The sequence below is a fragment of the Dipodomys ordii genome, unplaced genomic scaffold, assembly GCF_000151885.1.
Source record: "Dipodomys ordii isolate 6190 unplaced genomic scaffold, Dord_2.0 Scaffold4, whole genome shotgun sequence".
Taxonomy (NCBI): domain Eukaryota; kingdom Metazoa; phylum Chordata; class Mammalia; order Rodentia; family Heteromyidae; genus Dipodomys; species Dipodomys ordii.
This window is the reverse complement of record NW_012267220.1, coordinates 15,724,265-15,741,056: the sequence shown is the minus strand read 5'-3', so window position 1 is coordinate 15,741,056 and position 16,792 is coordinate 15,724,265. Positions and strand designations below refer to the sequence as shown.

Here is a 16,792-nt window from a genome sequence, read left to right as displayed (position 1 = left end):
AAATTAGGAAACAATAGTATCAGATATAATGCTTTTTAATGTTTGATATAGGAAGGGAGTAACTATATACTAACTAGAAAAGCATATGCCATCTAGAAAAGGGCCAGACAATTCCTATGTAGATGTTGATGCTGTTCCTGCATGTTTGCATTCTAAACTATATAAAAATAGAAGCCAGTACTAAACAAAGTGGAACCACTTAAAGAGTGTCACAACTTCCTGGCATTTTTGTGAGTCTTAAAACAGTGACTGACAATTCTTTTTATTCATTTTACACATATTGCTTCCTTGCTGTAGTGACTAAGATAGGGTTATTCTATTGTAACACATTTTTAGCACTGAGTCTTGAATGTAATAAACTAATGTGAAAAACCATTATAAATGGCTACACAAAGTGTTTTTGTTTTCACTTGAATCACTTTAGCGAATCACTTAAAGTTTTACAGGGACCCCTCATGAGAGAATGTATAAAAGTATTTGAGTGTTAGACACATATAGGATAAAGAAGTAAAGTTAATTCTGGACTTAAAATTAAGAGAGGAAGCCAAGAAAAAATGTACTCATTATCTGGCTTACGAAACTGTAACCCCTCTGTGTATCACCTTAATAATAACAATTTTTTAAAAAAATTAGAAGAGGAAGCTTATCAGATGATTGCTGTGTTTAAATAACTGAAATAATTTCTTCTTTGTGTATTTTTAGGAGGTGCTTCCAGGACATCAAGTGCTACCAGTGGGCTCAGTTGTAAGACTGAAAGATCACTTTTTGACAAACCCAGTAGCCTGTTGCTAAGACCTAAACCCCATAATGTTCGTACTGCTTGGTTATAAAACCTTTTTTAGTTTATACATTGTTCATCCACATTTTACTGATGGGCTTGTGTATATTACTGTCTCTGTAAAAACATTCATATTGTTTTTCAGAAATTTGTGTAACAGTTGTAATTTATTAAGTACACAATTGTCATCTAAAAGATAATTTAATGTGAAATCAGTATTTCTTATGATGACATATTTATATGAGATACATATTTGGTAATATGCATGTATGTTTCCTTAGTATAGAAACTGATCAGGTGTCATGCTGACAAAACAGTAGTAATAGTGTTGTTGCATGCTGAAGCAAGGTGTTCACCATATAATTCTCACTTCATTTTTTTTGTTGTTGTTTTGTTTTTGTTTTTGTAAGTTTTAAACTGAGGGTTTATCTCCTCAATTTGACTTACTTTCCTGTTTGCTTTAGAGCTTGGTGAGAGACACAACTTGATTGTATGAGCATTATACTTATTATGAAACAAACCTTGAAATTGTTTGCATGAATGGAACTGACTTAGATTTGATGAGCAGATTGAAAGCAGTTTGTACTGGGGAAATCCTTGCTAGTCCACCAGAGATACCTAGAAGACTAAGAGTCAGGCCTTAAAATTTTGATTAGCCATTCTAGACCATTTCACACTTTGAATAATAGAAAGGTTAACTTACAAGCTCCTCTTTTATGTTTGCATACACTCAAGTGAAGTACTTTTAGTGATTCAGAGAAAGGAGGTTGGCTTTATAGCTACAGGGTACTGCCTGTGATGAGTTTGTCCACAGAACATATCAGTTGCATCATAAGTGAAAGCAAACATTCGTTAAATTAGTGACTAGCACCACAAACCAATCCAGAGAGACAAGCAGATCCTGAAATGTGTCAGAGCAGTGTTTTAAATGATACTATTATCATGTTGTGCTGTAGTTTCGTGCTTACTATGTTAGGAGAAGGTTTAGAACAAGAAAAAGATGCTTTAGAAATAACAGCTGGTGTTATAAGGTCTGGGAAGGAAAACATGACCAGTAGGAGAAATAAATCACACATTGGTTGAGACTACTGCTTTTAAATACTAGTGAATTTTCTGTTTTAGTTTGATTTGGTTTATTTGGTTGAATCTTGGAAGTCTGTTTTTTACCAGTTTTACCATTTAAGGGCCCAGTGATCTGGATGGGATTCTTGATGATAGATAAAGTAGAGAAGAATTGATTTTTGAAATCAGAACATTTTTCCCTCAGTCAATAATCTCTTGTTTCATAGAACAAAATCTGATTGTTAGCACTGCTACTTACTACTGGCCTTTTTATTAGCATAGCACCAGTAAGATTTGATTTTTCCAGTACTCAAACTCGGTAGTATGTGTGCTACACCTGTTTTTTTTAAGCACCTTTAGCATTGAGGCAAACTGTACTTTACAAACATCAGTTCACAACTTCTTGCTCTTAGTTTGTATTCATAGACTTTGCTTAGGGCATTGGAGTTAAAAATTGATGAGAATGTCACTTTTCTGTGAGGATTTTCTGCTGCTTTCTTTGAGCTATAGCAGTTGTCAACAATGTTTTGATGCATTTTTTGATGCAGTTTTTATACCTGCTTTACATACACATTTGAACTATAATAAACCAAGATTTATTTTCTCTTGTTTTTTAACTTATTGCATTTTTTACTGTTTGTATGGCAACTTCTCTTTAAGGAGAGATAAGATAAATGCTGAATTGAAAAACTCAGCCTTTAGACATTTGCGCAATAGTGAGTGAGTACCTTTTAAAAATAGACTTTGTTAAGGTGAAAAAAAATTCTCATGTATAACTTTATGTTCATAGTGGCCTTAGTCTTGGAGTACATTTATGTTTTGTACTACCAAGTGCCAGGGTAAGAAATATCTAATTTCATAAATAAAACAGTACTTGGATTTTATATCCTAATTTAATGCCTTTAGTGTTTAGTACCTTGAAAGAGAAGTTTGTCTTAAGTATTAACAAGCATCCAACTTGAAGGAAAAATTGGGTAGAATAATGATATCTTAAACAGAATTTACAATATTGTTGTCACAGTAGATTATATATGATGAATGTAAACAAAATAGATGGACAGGAGTTGAAAAATGTGTTCTGATATAACTCAAGGTACTTTGAAGTAGTTATGGCTTATGAAGTATTCTCTATAAAAGAATCCTAAATATATCACTCTGCATTTTCAAGGACGGAAAAAAATAAAAGATCTAGCACTGTTTTGTATTTGGTTAATATGTGTCCTTTGAAGATTTACATGTGTAACTAGACAGTGTACTAGTCTGAGGTCTAGTTATTTGACCGGATCCCTACTCTGTCAGGTGTTAAACTGACGTTGCCTCCCTTATAATAGTTTCTGTGGAAGATTTTAAACTAGTAAAATTAAGGGATAGCTAGTGTCTCATACTTGTTCTATTCCTTTTTCAATTCTCAATTTTAAAAAAATGCTTCCTTAGCTACTGTTCCAAATAAAGTTTTCTGGTTCAGTTATAAATGTAGTGTTAAGCAGTTGTTTCAAACCTATTATTCCAATGCCCAGAGTGGATATTTAGACAACTTTTAAAATGTGATTGTGATAGGTATGACTGTGTGCTTCCCAAATACTGCAGCTCTGCAAAGTATTAAGACCAACTAAAAGATGTGATTTTATTTTAATAATTAAATTCATAAAAAGTTTACTATCTTAAATGCTGAAGTCTTAACCTATAATTGATTTTTATACCATCTTAGAAAATGTAATTAAGGTTAGTAGCTAACTTTATTTTCATGAGTAAAGATTAGGAAGAAACTTGAAAACCATCATTTTAAACTTCTGTAGTCTATTGTCATGGATTTTAGGCATGAAGAACTAGCTTGGAGTAGTGGAAAAGGAAATAAAAGAATTAAAGATAATTGAACCTTGATCCCATGTCTTGTTTCTATTTATTTTTAATTAGATTAATATCTTCTATGTGCTTTATAAGACTAAGAATTGGAAAGAAGTTGGGAAGAGGATATTGATTATTAACATTTTTGAAAGGGTTAAAAATGACATTGATAGCACTATTTAAAGTCACATCATCCATTCATTCTGTAAAATTGTTATGGTGCCACAATTCAATGGACATTCTTGTAGAGCCCGAAGGAATGGTTTTGTTTTTCAGTGCTAGGGATGAAACCCCGGACCTTGTATATCCACGGCAGATTTTCTGACCTGGTCTATTTCCCTAGCCTCGTAGAGTACAGTTTAAAAGTGACTATACACACCAGCATTTCACTAATGTGGTGCATGTCATATATGATACTCTTTTTACAGTTTGGTGCTAAAGCACACAATTTAAAAGGGTTTTTTAAAATTAAGGTTTAATAAAAATATATCACTGGAATAAATCTGTAGCTCTGAAACTGATATATCTGAACTCTGAACTAGAAAATTAAAGTATACTTAGTGTTAACAATATTATATTGTGGCAGAAATTTATTCTAAGGATAGGTTTACCTATTTCAAGCAAGTTTTTTTGTTTTGTATATTGGCTCTTTTCAGTTTATTGCCTGAAGGAGTTACACTAGTTCAAATTATAAGTGGATCCCAAATGATTATCTTTACACAAGCTGTGAGATTTTTACACTTGTGATAAAGAACAGAAAAGAAAGTCTCACTGCAAGGAAATCCTTACTGAAGCTTTAGTGACCCACAAGCACTTAAAACCCATGAGCCCGCAGCCTCTACCAGGAACTAGCATGTGTTCTTGTGCTGATTATCCTGAAGTTTAATTATTTCTCTATATTCTGGATGCTCAAAAAAAACAAGCTCCATTGCAAGCAAATTTCTTCTTAAACACCTTCACTAGTTTCTTTTTATTTTTTAATTTTATTTTACTGTAAAGATGCTGTACAGAGGGGTTACGGTTACATGAGTAAGGCAATGAGTACATTTCTTCTCAAGCATTGTTACCCCCTCCTATGTTCTCCCACTATCCCATTCCTCTGCCATCTCCTTCATTCCTCCCCTCCCTCGCCCCACCCAAAGTTGTAAAGTTCATTTCCAATATACTGTCTTGTGGGTATCATTGTTGCAGTGGGTCATCCTGTATCCTTGTTTCAGCCTTTTGTTATTCCCCTTTCCCTTCCCCAAATTAGACAAATGTATATACAAGATGCAGGGTACCAAAATCAACAGGGCATATACCATAGGGGGAAGAACATATGAAGGAAACAAAAAACACATAGTACATTAAAAACAACAACAAAAACCTCTTGTGTCCATATCTTGGAGTTCATTTCACTTAGCATCATTTTATATGGTCATATGTACAAAGCTTTTGAGTTTTTCTGCTAGTCTGATAAAATTATCCTAGATATATGCTAATTATTGCAAATGAGGGAAACCATGGGACCTGTATTTCTTTGGGTCTGGCTTACTTAATATAATCAGCAATTCCTTGGACAGTAGTAAGGCTCTTCTTGACATTTCAGTGCCAACAGGAAGCAGGTTAGTACCCTAACTTGCACCAACAAAGCGGTCAGAAGAGTGGAGGATCTGGATAGTAGATGTGATATGATTCCTTAACTCTGTGGAAATGGCCTACAGAAGGCAGCAGTGGGTCAACACAGAGTGTGGGCAAGCAAAGGGGCACAGTGGGGAGGCATCCGTGTCCTGGAGCAGCTCAGTGACTGGAGCTCAAATTTTGATAATGTGGCCTTTTAATTTTCATTAAGTTAAAAATACTTCCAAATTTCTCTATGATTTCCATGTTCAACCCATAAACTCTAGAGTATATTTTAACAGAATGCCCTAAATTATATGTTTGTTGACTTATATAAAAATCACAATTTAAAAAAAAAGACAACTTAGGAGTTCTATATCAGATGCCACCAAACTATAGTTCATGAGAGACAAAACCTGCAGCCTGGTGTTTTATATGGCGTGGGCTATAGTTTGGATCTATAGAATGTCTTGCTTCTCTCCACTCCCACCACGGCCCATGAGGTCCCTCCGGTGAAGTTATTGGGAAGTGTTAGAACTTTTAAATGGTAGGTACTAAAGAGAGGTGTGCCCTGAAAGGTATGAGGCTGGTCTTTTCCTCTATGTTTTGCTTCCCAGCCCCATGAGGTAAGCAGCTTTGCTTCACTAATGCAGTGTTGCACTGCTTTACCACAAGGCCAATCAACTGGGCTGAAACCTTCAAAAATAGGGACCAAAATAAAACTTCCATCTTTTGAAGTTATCTCAGGTGTTTTGTTAGGGTGATGGGAAGCTAACCCAAGAGGGTGAGCTGTCAGAATAGCCTTTTGTTTTGATTTATAGAGAACTGAGGAACCTCACTCTTGGATAGGCATGCTCTGATACTTGGGTCATGCCCCCAAGCCTTTTTTTGCTTTATATTTTTTCAGAGGAGGTTTAACACTTTGCTTGGCCCACTTAAGTGTGATTCTTCTACCTTTGCACCTCATATTTTAAGAGGGTTTTTCAGAATCAAAGAATAATGTGGTTATTGACATTTCTTAAATTTTAAATATAGTAGGAATAATATATACTAATAGAGTACTGTGTAATTTTTTCTGAGCTATTTTTATTCCATGTATATATTTTATGATCTTTAAATAAGGTTAAGCATCTATTCGAATGTTTGAAAGACAAGTAACAAAAGTTAGCTTTTAGAAATATACAGAATATCTGTAGTCACCTTGCTGAACACCAGAACTTAATGCCCACTGGTCAACTTTTCCCTATGCTCTCTCCCTGCTACCTTTGTCAGCATCTAGTAACCACGTTTCTACTCTCAACTTTTATGAGAGTGGGATCATGTGGTACTTGTCTTTCTGTATTGGGCTTATTTCATTTAATCACCTATTCCATGCTATCTCAAATGACAAGATTTCATTCTTTTTTTTTACAGCTGAAATAATATACTGTGGTATCTAGTTGTCCCATGTTTTCTACATCCATTGGTAGAGATTTAGGTTGCTCCTAATTCTTGCCTTAGATGTTTTCTTTGTTTTGCAGAAACTTTCTAGTTTGATGTAATCCTGTAATAACGTTTTATGACATGTGAAGACTATTGCTTTTCAAAGGTCAATGTCTACAATAAGACTTTATGGAACACAGCCACATTCATTCCTTTTATGCCTTGTCTAGGATTGTTTGTGCAATGTGACATTGCTGTGTGATCAAAGACCATCTGGCCAGCAAATTGTAAAGTATTTACTATCTTTTACAGGAGGAAAAAAAAAGACGTTACTTTCTACTTTGGGTTTTCCATTGCTTCTAGTAGCATCAGGGGTATGAAATAGCTCAGGTTACTTAATATAATTAAGGAGATGGCATGAAATTTGGCAACAACTGCAAGGTCCCAACAACTTCCTACTGAGCAGCCTACTAGGTTTCCTCTTCCTTGATAAGCCTAGACTCCAGTGTTTGTCCCTCTGTCTCTTGAGCAGTTTCAGAATCTTGCAGCACTTTCTCAGCCTTTTCCATAGCAGGCAGAAGCCCCATGTGGAAATTAGCTCACAATGCCAGACTCAACCTCAGGGTTTTCTTTCTCTTCTGAAACCTTGGCCCCATAATGTTCTGTGCTTCCTTAGCTTTTCAGTGCTATTAGCAGATTTTCATTTTAAATAATTTGAGCTCCATTTCTAAGCATTTTCTGAGAGAGCATTAGTTCACACTACCTACTCCACCAATATGGAAATCCCAGACCATTAATAAACTTAATTTCTGAAGATAACTCCTAGATCTTATAGCAAAATTTTGCTGGGTGATGTTCATCTTGAATCTAAAACTATCTATGCAGCTGTCAAGTGAGTCAGTACCAACCCACCCACCATGTCCCTGCTAAAATTGATTGTGATGGACTTGATTCTTTGTTCCTAGTTCCCATGGAGGCAGAAACCTACAAGTAATTCTTGTCTCTTTCCTCTGTTTACTTGCCTGTTAAACACCATCTAAGCCCTATATAGTAGTCCTCACATTATCCTGTTACAGCTTTGGAGCCATAATCATGGCTCACCTCCTATATGATCTCGTTGCCCCTCCCCCCATGTAGTCTCCCTACTACTGAGAAAGTATTAAAATGGAAATTTTACTCTGAACCACTACAAGTTGTGTTGTGGTGTGACACAGAACATCCTCAGAAGAGCACACTAAGGGCTTTCTTATTTAGCCTCACCTGCAGCTTCCCGCAAATACCTTTGAGAAAACTGTAGGCATCTCAACTCACTACCTGGGGTCTTATGTCATGCTACATCAGTAACTGACCTCATGCCTCTTACATTCCTGTCATTACCTAGCTAATTAATACCTACTAAAAAGAGCTCCAGAATCACTGCCAGAAAACCTTTACTCCCTAAGATTCCCTAAAGATATATTTCACATGTATTTGATTATATCCTCAAGAGATAACAAGTATTCAAATAATGTAATGAAAAAGATGTTTCTTTCATACAACCGTTCCTTTTTTTTTTTGTCAGTTGTGGGGCTTGGATTTAGGGCTTGGGTGCTGTCCTGAGCTGCTTTTGCTCAAGGCTAGCACTCTACCACTTGAGCCACAGTGCCACTTCTGGTTTTTGAGTGGTTTTGAGTGGAGATAAGTTTCATGGAGTTTTCTGCCTGAGCTGGCTTTGAACCAGAATCCTCAGATCTTAGTAGTTAGGTGATATGAGCCACCAGCACCTGGCTTCCCTTTACTCTTTCCCTCTTACTCCTGGGCTTCATATAAGACATTCTTTTTTTTGGCGGTGGGGGGAGGGGGTCCGGTCGTGGGGCCTGAACTCTGGGCCTGGGTGGTGTCCCTCAGCTCTTCAGCTCAAGGCTAGCGCTCTACCACTTGAGCCATAGTGCCATTTCCGGCTTTTTTCTTTTTGCTTATGTGGTGCTGAGGAATCGAACCCAAGGCCTCATGCATGCAAGGCAAGTGCTCTACCACTGAGCCACCTTCCCAGCCCTCATATAAGACATCCTTAATTTGAGGAGAGACATGTTGCCCTTACCTAACCAGATAACCTAGAAAGAGAGCTACTCCTTTTTTGCCTTATTCTTCCTCATTGTCTAGTCTTCCACTCTTTTATATAGTCTTTTACTTTTCATATTCCTCTGGTTATTTTTACCATTCAGTAAAAAGTTTTATCAACATTGGAGTCACCTTTTCTCAAGTGCTGCCTCTTGACTTCAGCTGCCCTTGGGTGTTTTTTTTTCTTCTTCTTCAAAACCAATATGACAAAATGTTGTCTTCAGGAAGAGCAGAAAAATAAGAGGAAGAATGTCAATGTAAACTACAATTTTTTTATTATTTAAGGACTTGAACTTTGAATGTAAGGAAGCCGTATACTTTTGTCCATTGCACTATATGACTCAAATAAGCTTATCTGGCACTCACAGTAGTCTTTCAGAGTTCAACGTGTCATCAAAATGAGTTTCCTTTTCCCAAATTTTGCCTAGACTCTATGTGCTTTGTAGATGTTTTTTCTTGCCCATTCTCACACTCACAGCAGTTACTAAACACTTTCTATGTCCCAGACACTCTTAAATACAAGTGTCTTTAGAGAGCTTTTCCTCCAAGCCTTGCCCCTTTTGTGGTTATTTAGTATTTATTGGCTATTTATATTCCTCAACACAAGTTGCTATGAGTTTTATAAAATTCAAGGAATGGAAGCAGCCATCCAGTTAATTGCAACTTCAGCACAAAGAATTGAGGCCAAAAGAAAAAAAAGCCTAGTACTTTTACTCATTTAAAATTTAACTAAGATATAAAATGTCTAAAGGACAAACTACATGAGCAAAGGTCAAGAGTAGTGAGGACTATATTTAGGGAGAAATTTTGGGGGAAAGGGACTTTATGAAAAATTCCCTGGGATAGGTTACTCAAGACATTCAATTTTTTTCTTTTTGGTCGGTTGTGGGGCTTGAACTCAGGGCCTGGGGACTATCTCTGAGCTCTTTTGCACAAGACTAGTACTCTACCACTTTGAGCCACAGCTACACCTCCAATTTTCTGGTAGTTAATAGGAGAAAACAATCTCATGTACTTTTTCCTGCCTGGGCTAGCTTTGAATTGTGATCCTTAGATCTCAGCCTCTCGAGTAGTAAGGATTACAGGTGTAAGCCACCAGTGCCCAGCCACACTCAGTTCTAATTTGTTACTTTTAACATGAACCCTTTTGTACACTGGTGTTGATACAACAGTAAAAGGAATCCTTGTCTGTGCCCCCTGCCAGATCATGGCATAGTATGAGAAGCTGGATTTTAGAAATTCCTGCTGAATGAAGTAGTTATAATGGAACTAACTCAGCAGGGCTCCAAAGTGCATTAGAGGTAGGTAACCTTAGCAGGAGAGGGAAGCCAGCATCTGGGACACATGCAGAATGTAGATGAGATGTATTTAATACATGTCACTCATCTCCCATCCCCGATGCATGTCAGGCTGGATAGTTTAAAGGCTAGAAAAAAAAATGGCTCTTGGTTGGCCTGGGATGTCCAGTTTCCAGCAGTATTGCATGATCTCTTTGTCCCCCTAAACCATTAAGTTTGAAAATAAAGTCCTAGCTCTGCACTTAGATTCCCTGCACAAAAGAAATTTGTCTTACTAGCCTGCGCTGCTGTTATTGTCTATCTATGAGCAGTAGTATTAAATCATTCCCATTCTAGAATAGCATGATGGACAGATGCTTTCTCTTAGTTCTTTTAGCTTTGTTCATGCCCCTGGGTATCTACTAGGTGAGGTTGGATATAACATTAGATATGGTAAAGTCCTCAGGCCTTGATTATTGGGGTAAAACAAAAGCAGCTGGTATTTTCATGAGAGGCCGGAGTAAGGTTTGGATACAATGTAAACTGACTTCTCCAGGTCTCAAAAAACTTACAGAAAAGTACTATGGGATACTTTGTATACCCAAGTACCTAAATCTAATTGTTTCAAGGAGTCTTTCCTATCATTCCCCTTGCCATTTTATCATACACCCACTTCTCTTTTATCCCGAAAGTTACTGTATCAAAATGCTATTTAACAATGCCATTTCACTCTCGCCCTTGCCTTAAGCTTCTTTCGGGACAGAATGATTGATTGGCTTCTTTTTGTAATCTTCCACAGAAACTAGTCAGTATAAAGAACTCACATGGTAACTTGTGTTACAGACTGTTTTTATCACACACACCTGTCTGTGCTTTGATATCCTTACCCCTCAAGTTTATGGTATTAGAAGATGGTGCCTTTGGGAGGTGATGAGGAGAGAGGGGCTTCATCATGTAAGTTAATTAACATCAAAGTAGGTTAATAAACCTCCACAGAGTTCTCTGGTTCTCTTTGTATCTTGTGAAGATACCAGAAAAGATGGCTCTCCCGCAACTCTACCATACTGGCACCTCGAACCATCTTCCCAGCTTCAGAATTGGTTTCATAAACCAGCTAGTACTTCGTTTTACCAGCCCAAACCAGGATAACTGTGTCCATTTGTTTTAAAATTCCAGGAATGGAAAAGTCTCCAAAAGGACTAAAACAGTACTTCCTAACCATACAAAAGTATTTGCACATGTGATTTAAAGTTTTTAGCACAATTTCAGAAATTCTATAGATTATATGAAAGTGTAAAAAATAAAGTATGACTATAGAAACATGATCTACGCCAATAGCAGTGTTGTGTTACAAGACAGTGTGTCATTTGCTGAAGTTTATATACCAGAAAGCACCTAACACAGTATATAACATCTAACAGAAGATTGTTCACTAATGAGTCATACTAGAAAATGTGCATTTAAGGTTTTGTGTTTGTAATCTATTTATAGCAGTTAATAAGAACTCAATAGAGAAAATGCATTAAGTGGTCTTTATTGATGATTCACATTCAGTTATTTCTTGATTATCAGTTCTTGAGTTAATTGTTACAAGTATGATAAGTTATTTTTTATTTGCTGTGGGAATTTAAGTGTAAAATAAATATAAAATACACTTGTGGTTTAATGAATGGTCAATGAAGCACTTTTTTTTTCTTAAAGTATTCTTGATGGCCTGGTTTTATCCCAGATCTGTCTTCTTATTTCCCCAGGAATAGTTGATTAAACCACACAATGGATCTGTTTGTGAACCAAGTTCACTGTGAGCCAGTGAACTTGAGTTTTAATCATATTAGACATATTTCTTGATCTCATCATACAATACCAATACAAAAGCACCACCCATGCCTCTCAACACATTGGACCAGGCACCTTTGAAGAAAGCTTTCCCTCCTTCATCTTTTGCAATCTTCCTCCAGCAGTCAAGTGTCCCCGTGTACATGATATCAGCTGTGGAGACAAATGTAGATCAGGGCTCCATACATGGAGAAGAGACTTTTCCCCAGATAGATATCTACATACAGTTGGCAGTTTTATAAGTAAGCCCCAGATTTTCCAACACGCAATTGGATAACTTCCTCACATAACTCTGAGTCACTTCTACCCTTCTGACTTGAGGTCAGTTAAGACATGAGGCCACCAACTAGTTTGTACACTGTCAAAAAGTAGAGCAGGATAAGAGCAAGGGGGAATGGATCTATGAAACCATGTAGCTGCTATGTTGTTCTTTTTTGTACTAGTCCTGAGTCTTGAACTTAGGGCCTGTGCCCTGTCCCTGAGCTTCTTTTGCTCAAGATTACCACTTGAGGCACACCTCCACCTCCAGCTTTTTTTGAACAGTTTATTGTCTTCTAATGCAACCCACAGACATCAGCCTCCTAAGGTTACAGCTATGACCCACCAGCACCTGATGTGGCTTTTACTATGGATGAGAAGACTACACCTCTTTATACTGCCCAAGTTGATATAACTGAAATAAAAGACTGTAATCATTGAATTGAGCCATATGAATCTGCCTAACATTCAGTATTTTCTTTTATAACTGCAATTTCATCTATAAAAGTTCAACTTTTTGGGCTGGGAATATGGCTTAGTGTACAGTGCTTTCAAAACAAATTAACAATGCTTCAGGCCATCTCTCACCCACCTAAAAACACCCTATCCTGCATGAAGCAATAACTACATAAAAGAAACAAAAGTTCTTTTTAAAATTAATTAGCAAATATCTCCCTACCCTTTGTTTCTACCTTATAGCAGTTAAAGTCTAAATACTACTACTTAGTTTCACTTTTTTTTATGAAGATGTTTTAGTGGCCGTTTTAGTTTCACTTTTAAATAGCTCATTTTTGATGTTCTATCAGCTCTTCAATAAAAATTCTATTCTGTAAAGGCTTTTTTTTTAATAGCAGGAGGGATTATAGTCTTTCAAGATTTTCTGTGTGTGCATGCTGAACTATAGCTTGAACTTGGGCCCTCCCACTCTCCCTTAGCTTTTTCACTCAAGACTTCCACTTCCTGGTTTTTGGAGATAAGTCTCTTGGGTTCGTCTAGGCAGGCTTCAAACTGCGATCCTCAGATCTCAGCCTCCTGAGCTGAGTGTGAGCTACCAGTGCCTGGCCTAAGTTCTTACTGCTGATTAGTTGAGGAAAATAAAAATCAATAAGATTCACATTAATAAAGATCATACTTACCCCCTTTCCGGCCAGACTGCATCATCATCCTACGACGAACAGTATCAAAGGGGTAGGACACCAGCCCCGCAACTGCGGTCACACTCTGGGCAATCATCCAACTTACGATAATGTGCACATTCTTGGGGTCAGGCAACATACCTGTGAACAGAGCCAAGAAGACAAGCAGTTATCAGGTGACTGCTCTCAGAAAAAAAAAAAAAATCAGGTGGATGTGAAGCTGCGGCTCAAGTGGTAGAGTGCTAGCTTTAAGCAAAAAATGCCAAGGGACAGTGCTCAGACCCTGAGTTCGAGCCCCTCTACCAGCACACACACCAAAAAAGAAAAGAAAGGAAGAGGCTACTGCACCTCCTCTACCTGCCCTTCCAAAAGAACCCTCTCTACCCTCTCTGATCCAGCCAGAGTTCTGCTTGTTGAAGTTGCTTCATGTTAAAATAGGTACCTGATGCAGCTGTGTCAGGAAGGAATTCTGATCCCAGTCTCCCTTGCTGACTTACTCAAAGCCAGAGTATATGTCAGTAGGACACAAAACATTGTTTACTCATTCACATGTCCAGGCTATATCTGTGCCCTTCCCATGCAGAATCCTGAGTCTGGCCCAGAGATGAGGAACAGAATAAATCTAGTCTTTTGTGTTATAGCATCCTCTCCCCCTCCCCGCTCCCACCCCCAGGACCCTCTCTCACCTTTGGCAGTATCATACACTCCGAAGTATGCAGCTCTGTAGATAATGATGCCCTGGACAGAGACGCTAAAGCCCTGGTAGAGCCCCTTCAGGCCATCGGACTTGAAGATCTTGGTAAGACAGTCGCCCAGCCCATTGAACTCGCGCTGGGAGGCGCCCTTGCCCACATCAGCGGCCAACCTGGTCCTAGCGAAATCCAGAGGATAGACAAAGCAGAGGGAGGTAGCCCCAGCTGCCCCACCGGAAGCCAGGTTACCGGCAAAGTAGCGCCAGAACTGCTTATGCCGATCGACACCCCCCAGGAAGATCTGCTTGTACTTGTCCTTGAACGCGAAGTTGAGAGCTTGGGTGGGGAAGTAACGAATCACATTGGCCAGGTTACCCCTCCAGAAGGAGAGAAAGCCCTGCTCCTTGGGGATTCTCACGACACAATCCATGATTCCTTTGTACTGTTTCTCAGCACTGATTTGTTTGCTAGCATGCTGGACCTGGAGGAAGAGAAGGGGGGGGGGGGGAAGTGGCAGAGGACACACAAGGTCAAGAGAAGGGTAGAGGAGAAAAAGGGTTTCTACTTCCTTTTTAAGACAAGGTCTAGCTCTGTAGCCCAGCTTGGCCCCTTATTTCAGCATCAGAACTGCTGGGATTAGAAGCGTGGGCCACTACACCCCACTACCCCCTCCCCTCTTCACGCATTTCCAAGAGACAAAATAAACTCAATTTCCTTTTGAAAAACATCCATCAATATATGTAGCCATATTTACATACATATTAAACACTGGTCTACTGTGTCTGAAAAAGTATCCAAAAATCAAACGGGCATTGAGAATATGCAAATAAGCACATTAGTTACTGGGATAACAAGCCAAAAGGTCCAAGTCAGCCTCAGTTATCAGGGCACTGAAGAGAAAACTTCTCCTCAAATAAACTGGAAAGCTGATTTAATCGGGTAAAGATAGTCATGCATTTAATCCATTTTTCCTAAGGGTTTACTGGGAGCTAGACATTGCCTTCAAAGGACTCCTGGTTACCAGACATGTGACAATTTCTCAGTGTTACTCTGCTCTCCTAGAGCAGAGGGCCTTTCCGTAGTAGATGCTCTAATATGGAGAATAAATCCCAGGAGGCATTAGCGCCTGAAATCTTTCAAGCAGATTATCCAAGTCATCAATCGGTAGAATTTGTAGCGGTTGTAGGTGATTTATTGTTCCTCCCCCCGACGCCGGCCATTTTAACGCCCAAATTAGGCTGTTCTTCATTGAGCAGCACCTGCCTTTTGGGCACTTAAAGAAGGAAAAAAAAAAGAACCAAAAAACCAAAAAAAAAAATCTCACAGTGACCAGGCAGAGGAGAAAAACGATTTGGAGACAGGATGAGTAAGGTGATCTGAAAACTATGTCTTTATCTCCCAACGCCTTAAGTTTTTCTTCATCCACAAAATGGAGGATGATTCTTATCTTACAAAGCTAACATAAAATGGACCGAAATATGCGTCCACCAATATATAGCACAGTACATGGGCACAGGCGAGCTCTCAGGTAGTGATGATTAGTTTATTAGAAAAGGTGATTGCAGATAAGGATGTTGGGGGGGGGGGGAAGGAAATCAAAAGATGACGAGGCTCCGCTTAAGAGGCCTGGCTGGCATAGAATCCTAGGGCTGTCCCCGGCGCAGGATCTGGCGTCCCTGTAAACCGACTCCGGATGGGTTTCCATATATAGCCACCCGAACGCTGGGCGCCACCCGACACCAGCAATCTGCCACCGACGCCGGGCCTGCATCTACGCAGAGGGCACCTTCCCCTTGGTGTAGGCCAGGCGCCTGAGGCCTAGCACAGATTTGCTGCAGCAGCCTGCACCCTACGTCACCGCGGCTCGCGCCGCATCCCCCGGCACCCTGCCGGGCCAGTACCCCGCCCGGCCCGCACCCCCGCTCGCTGCATCCGCGCCCCGGCACCTGTGCCAGCTGTCCTTACCTGCAGCAGCAATTTGACCCTCTCGATGGGGGCGACTGCAGTTTTGGAGACGGCGGCGGCGATGCCACCTGCCAGGAAGTCCTTCAGGAAGCTTAGCGCCTGATCACTCATGATGCCAGCCGGGCACACACAGTCAGTCTGCAAGGAACCGCGCGCTCTGGCTCTGGCTCTCGCCTACGCCCTGACCAGGCACCGCCACGCCGTCCCCGGCTGCACAGTCCCTGCGCGGTGCAAAGGGGCCGATCGGCCGGCCGCAGTCCGCCTTTTATAGTCCCCGCCCGGCCTCTCGCGAGAGAAGGAGGATTCGGGCGGTGCGCGCAGTGCGCATTGGCTGGGCTGGTGAGTGACACCCACTCTTCGTCCCGGCTTTGCAGAGGGCATTGGGGGCGAATGCGCTTCCGGGAGGAGGTAGGGGTGGGCTGGGGGGCTGTGCTTACAGCTGGGGACGTTTAAAGGGCAAATTCATTTTATCAGTCCCAGCAAGCCCAGGGAACACGGTGTCTCACTGCAGCCTGTGGCCGCTAGTATTTATAGCACCAGAAGGCTTATCCTGGGGCCGACCTGGGGACAGTCTCTGGAGCAAGGCTTTCTTTAACCCCGGGGCCTTCACTGGACGCCATCCCGACCAAGAGATCGCAGGCCTTCCCTCCTCTCCCCGTTTTCGTAAAGGCGTTCCTCACCACAATGCATTGCCTGGATTTGGGGATCTTCAGAGCTGTGCGCCCTCACAAATAAATTAGGATCCTCCGGTATAAATCCTGCTGTCACTTGATGGTGGGGTTGCCTCATGTAATCTGGCAACTTCCACTTCGCTTCATTCAT

General features: G+C 40.0%; 2 protein-coding genes across 2 annotated transcripts in view; one reads left to right on the top strand and one right to left on the bottom strand.

Annotated features, from left to right (window-relative positions):
* The window catches only part of Cfap97 (cilia and flagella associated protein 97), a 29,418-nt gene extending 25,703 nt beyond the window's left edge, over positions 1 to 3,715 (top strand). The window contains exon 5 of the mRNA XM_013025961.1: positions 703 to 3,715. Within this exon, the coding sequence (XP_012881415.1) occupies positions 703 to 830 (128 nt within the window). The 3' untranslated portion in view covers positions 831 to 3,715. The remainder of the gene's footprint in view (positions 1 to 702) is intronic.
* Positions 3,716 to 11,601: 7,886 nt separating this feature from the next.
* Positions 11,602 to 16,227, bottom strand: Slc25a4 (solute carrier family 25 (mitochondrial carrier; adenine nucleotide translocator), member 4). Its single transcript, XM_013025808.1, has 4 exons — positions 15,971 to 16,227; positions 14,000 to 14,486; positions 13,314 to 13,454; positions 11,602 to 12,072 (listed from the first exon to the last, which is right to left on the bottom strand). The coding sequence occupies exons 1-4, from the start codon at positions 16,079 to 16,081 to the stop codon at positions 11,915 to 11,917; spliced, it is 897 nt and encodes a 298-aa protein (XP_012881262.1). The 5' UTR covers positions 16,082 to 16,227; the 3' UTR covers positions 11,602 to 11,914.
* Positions 16,228 to 16,792: the final 565 nt, after the last annotated feature.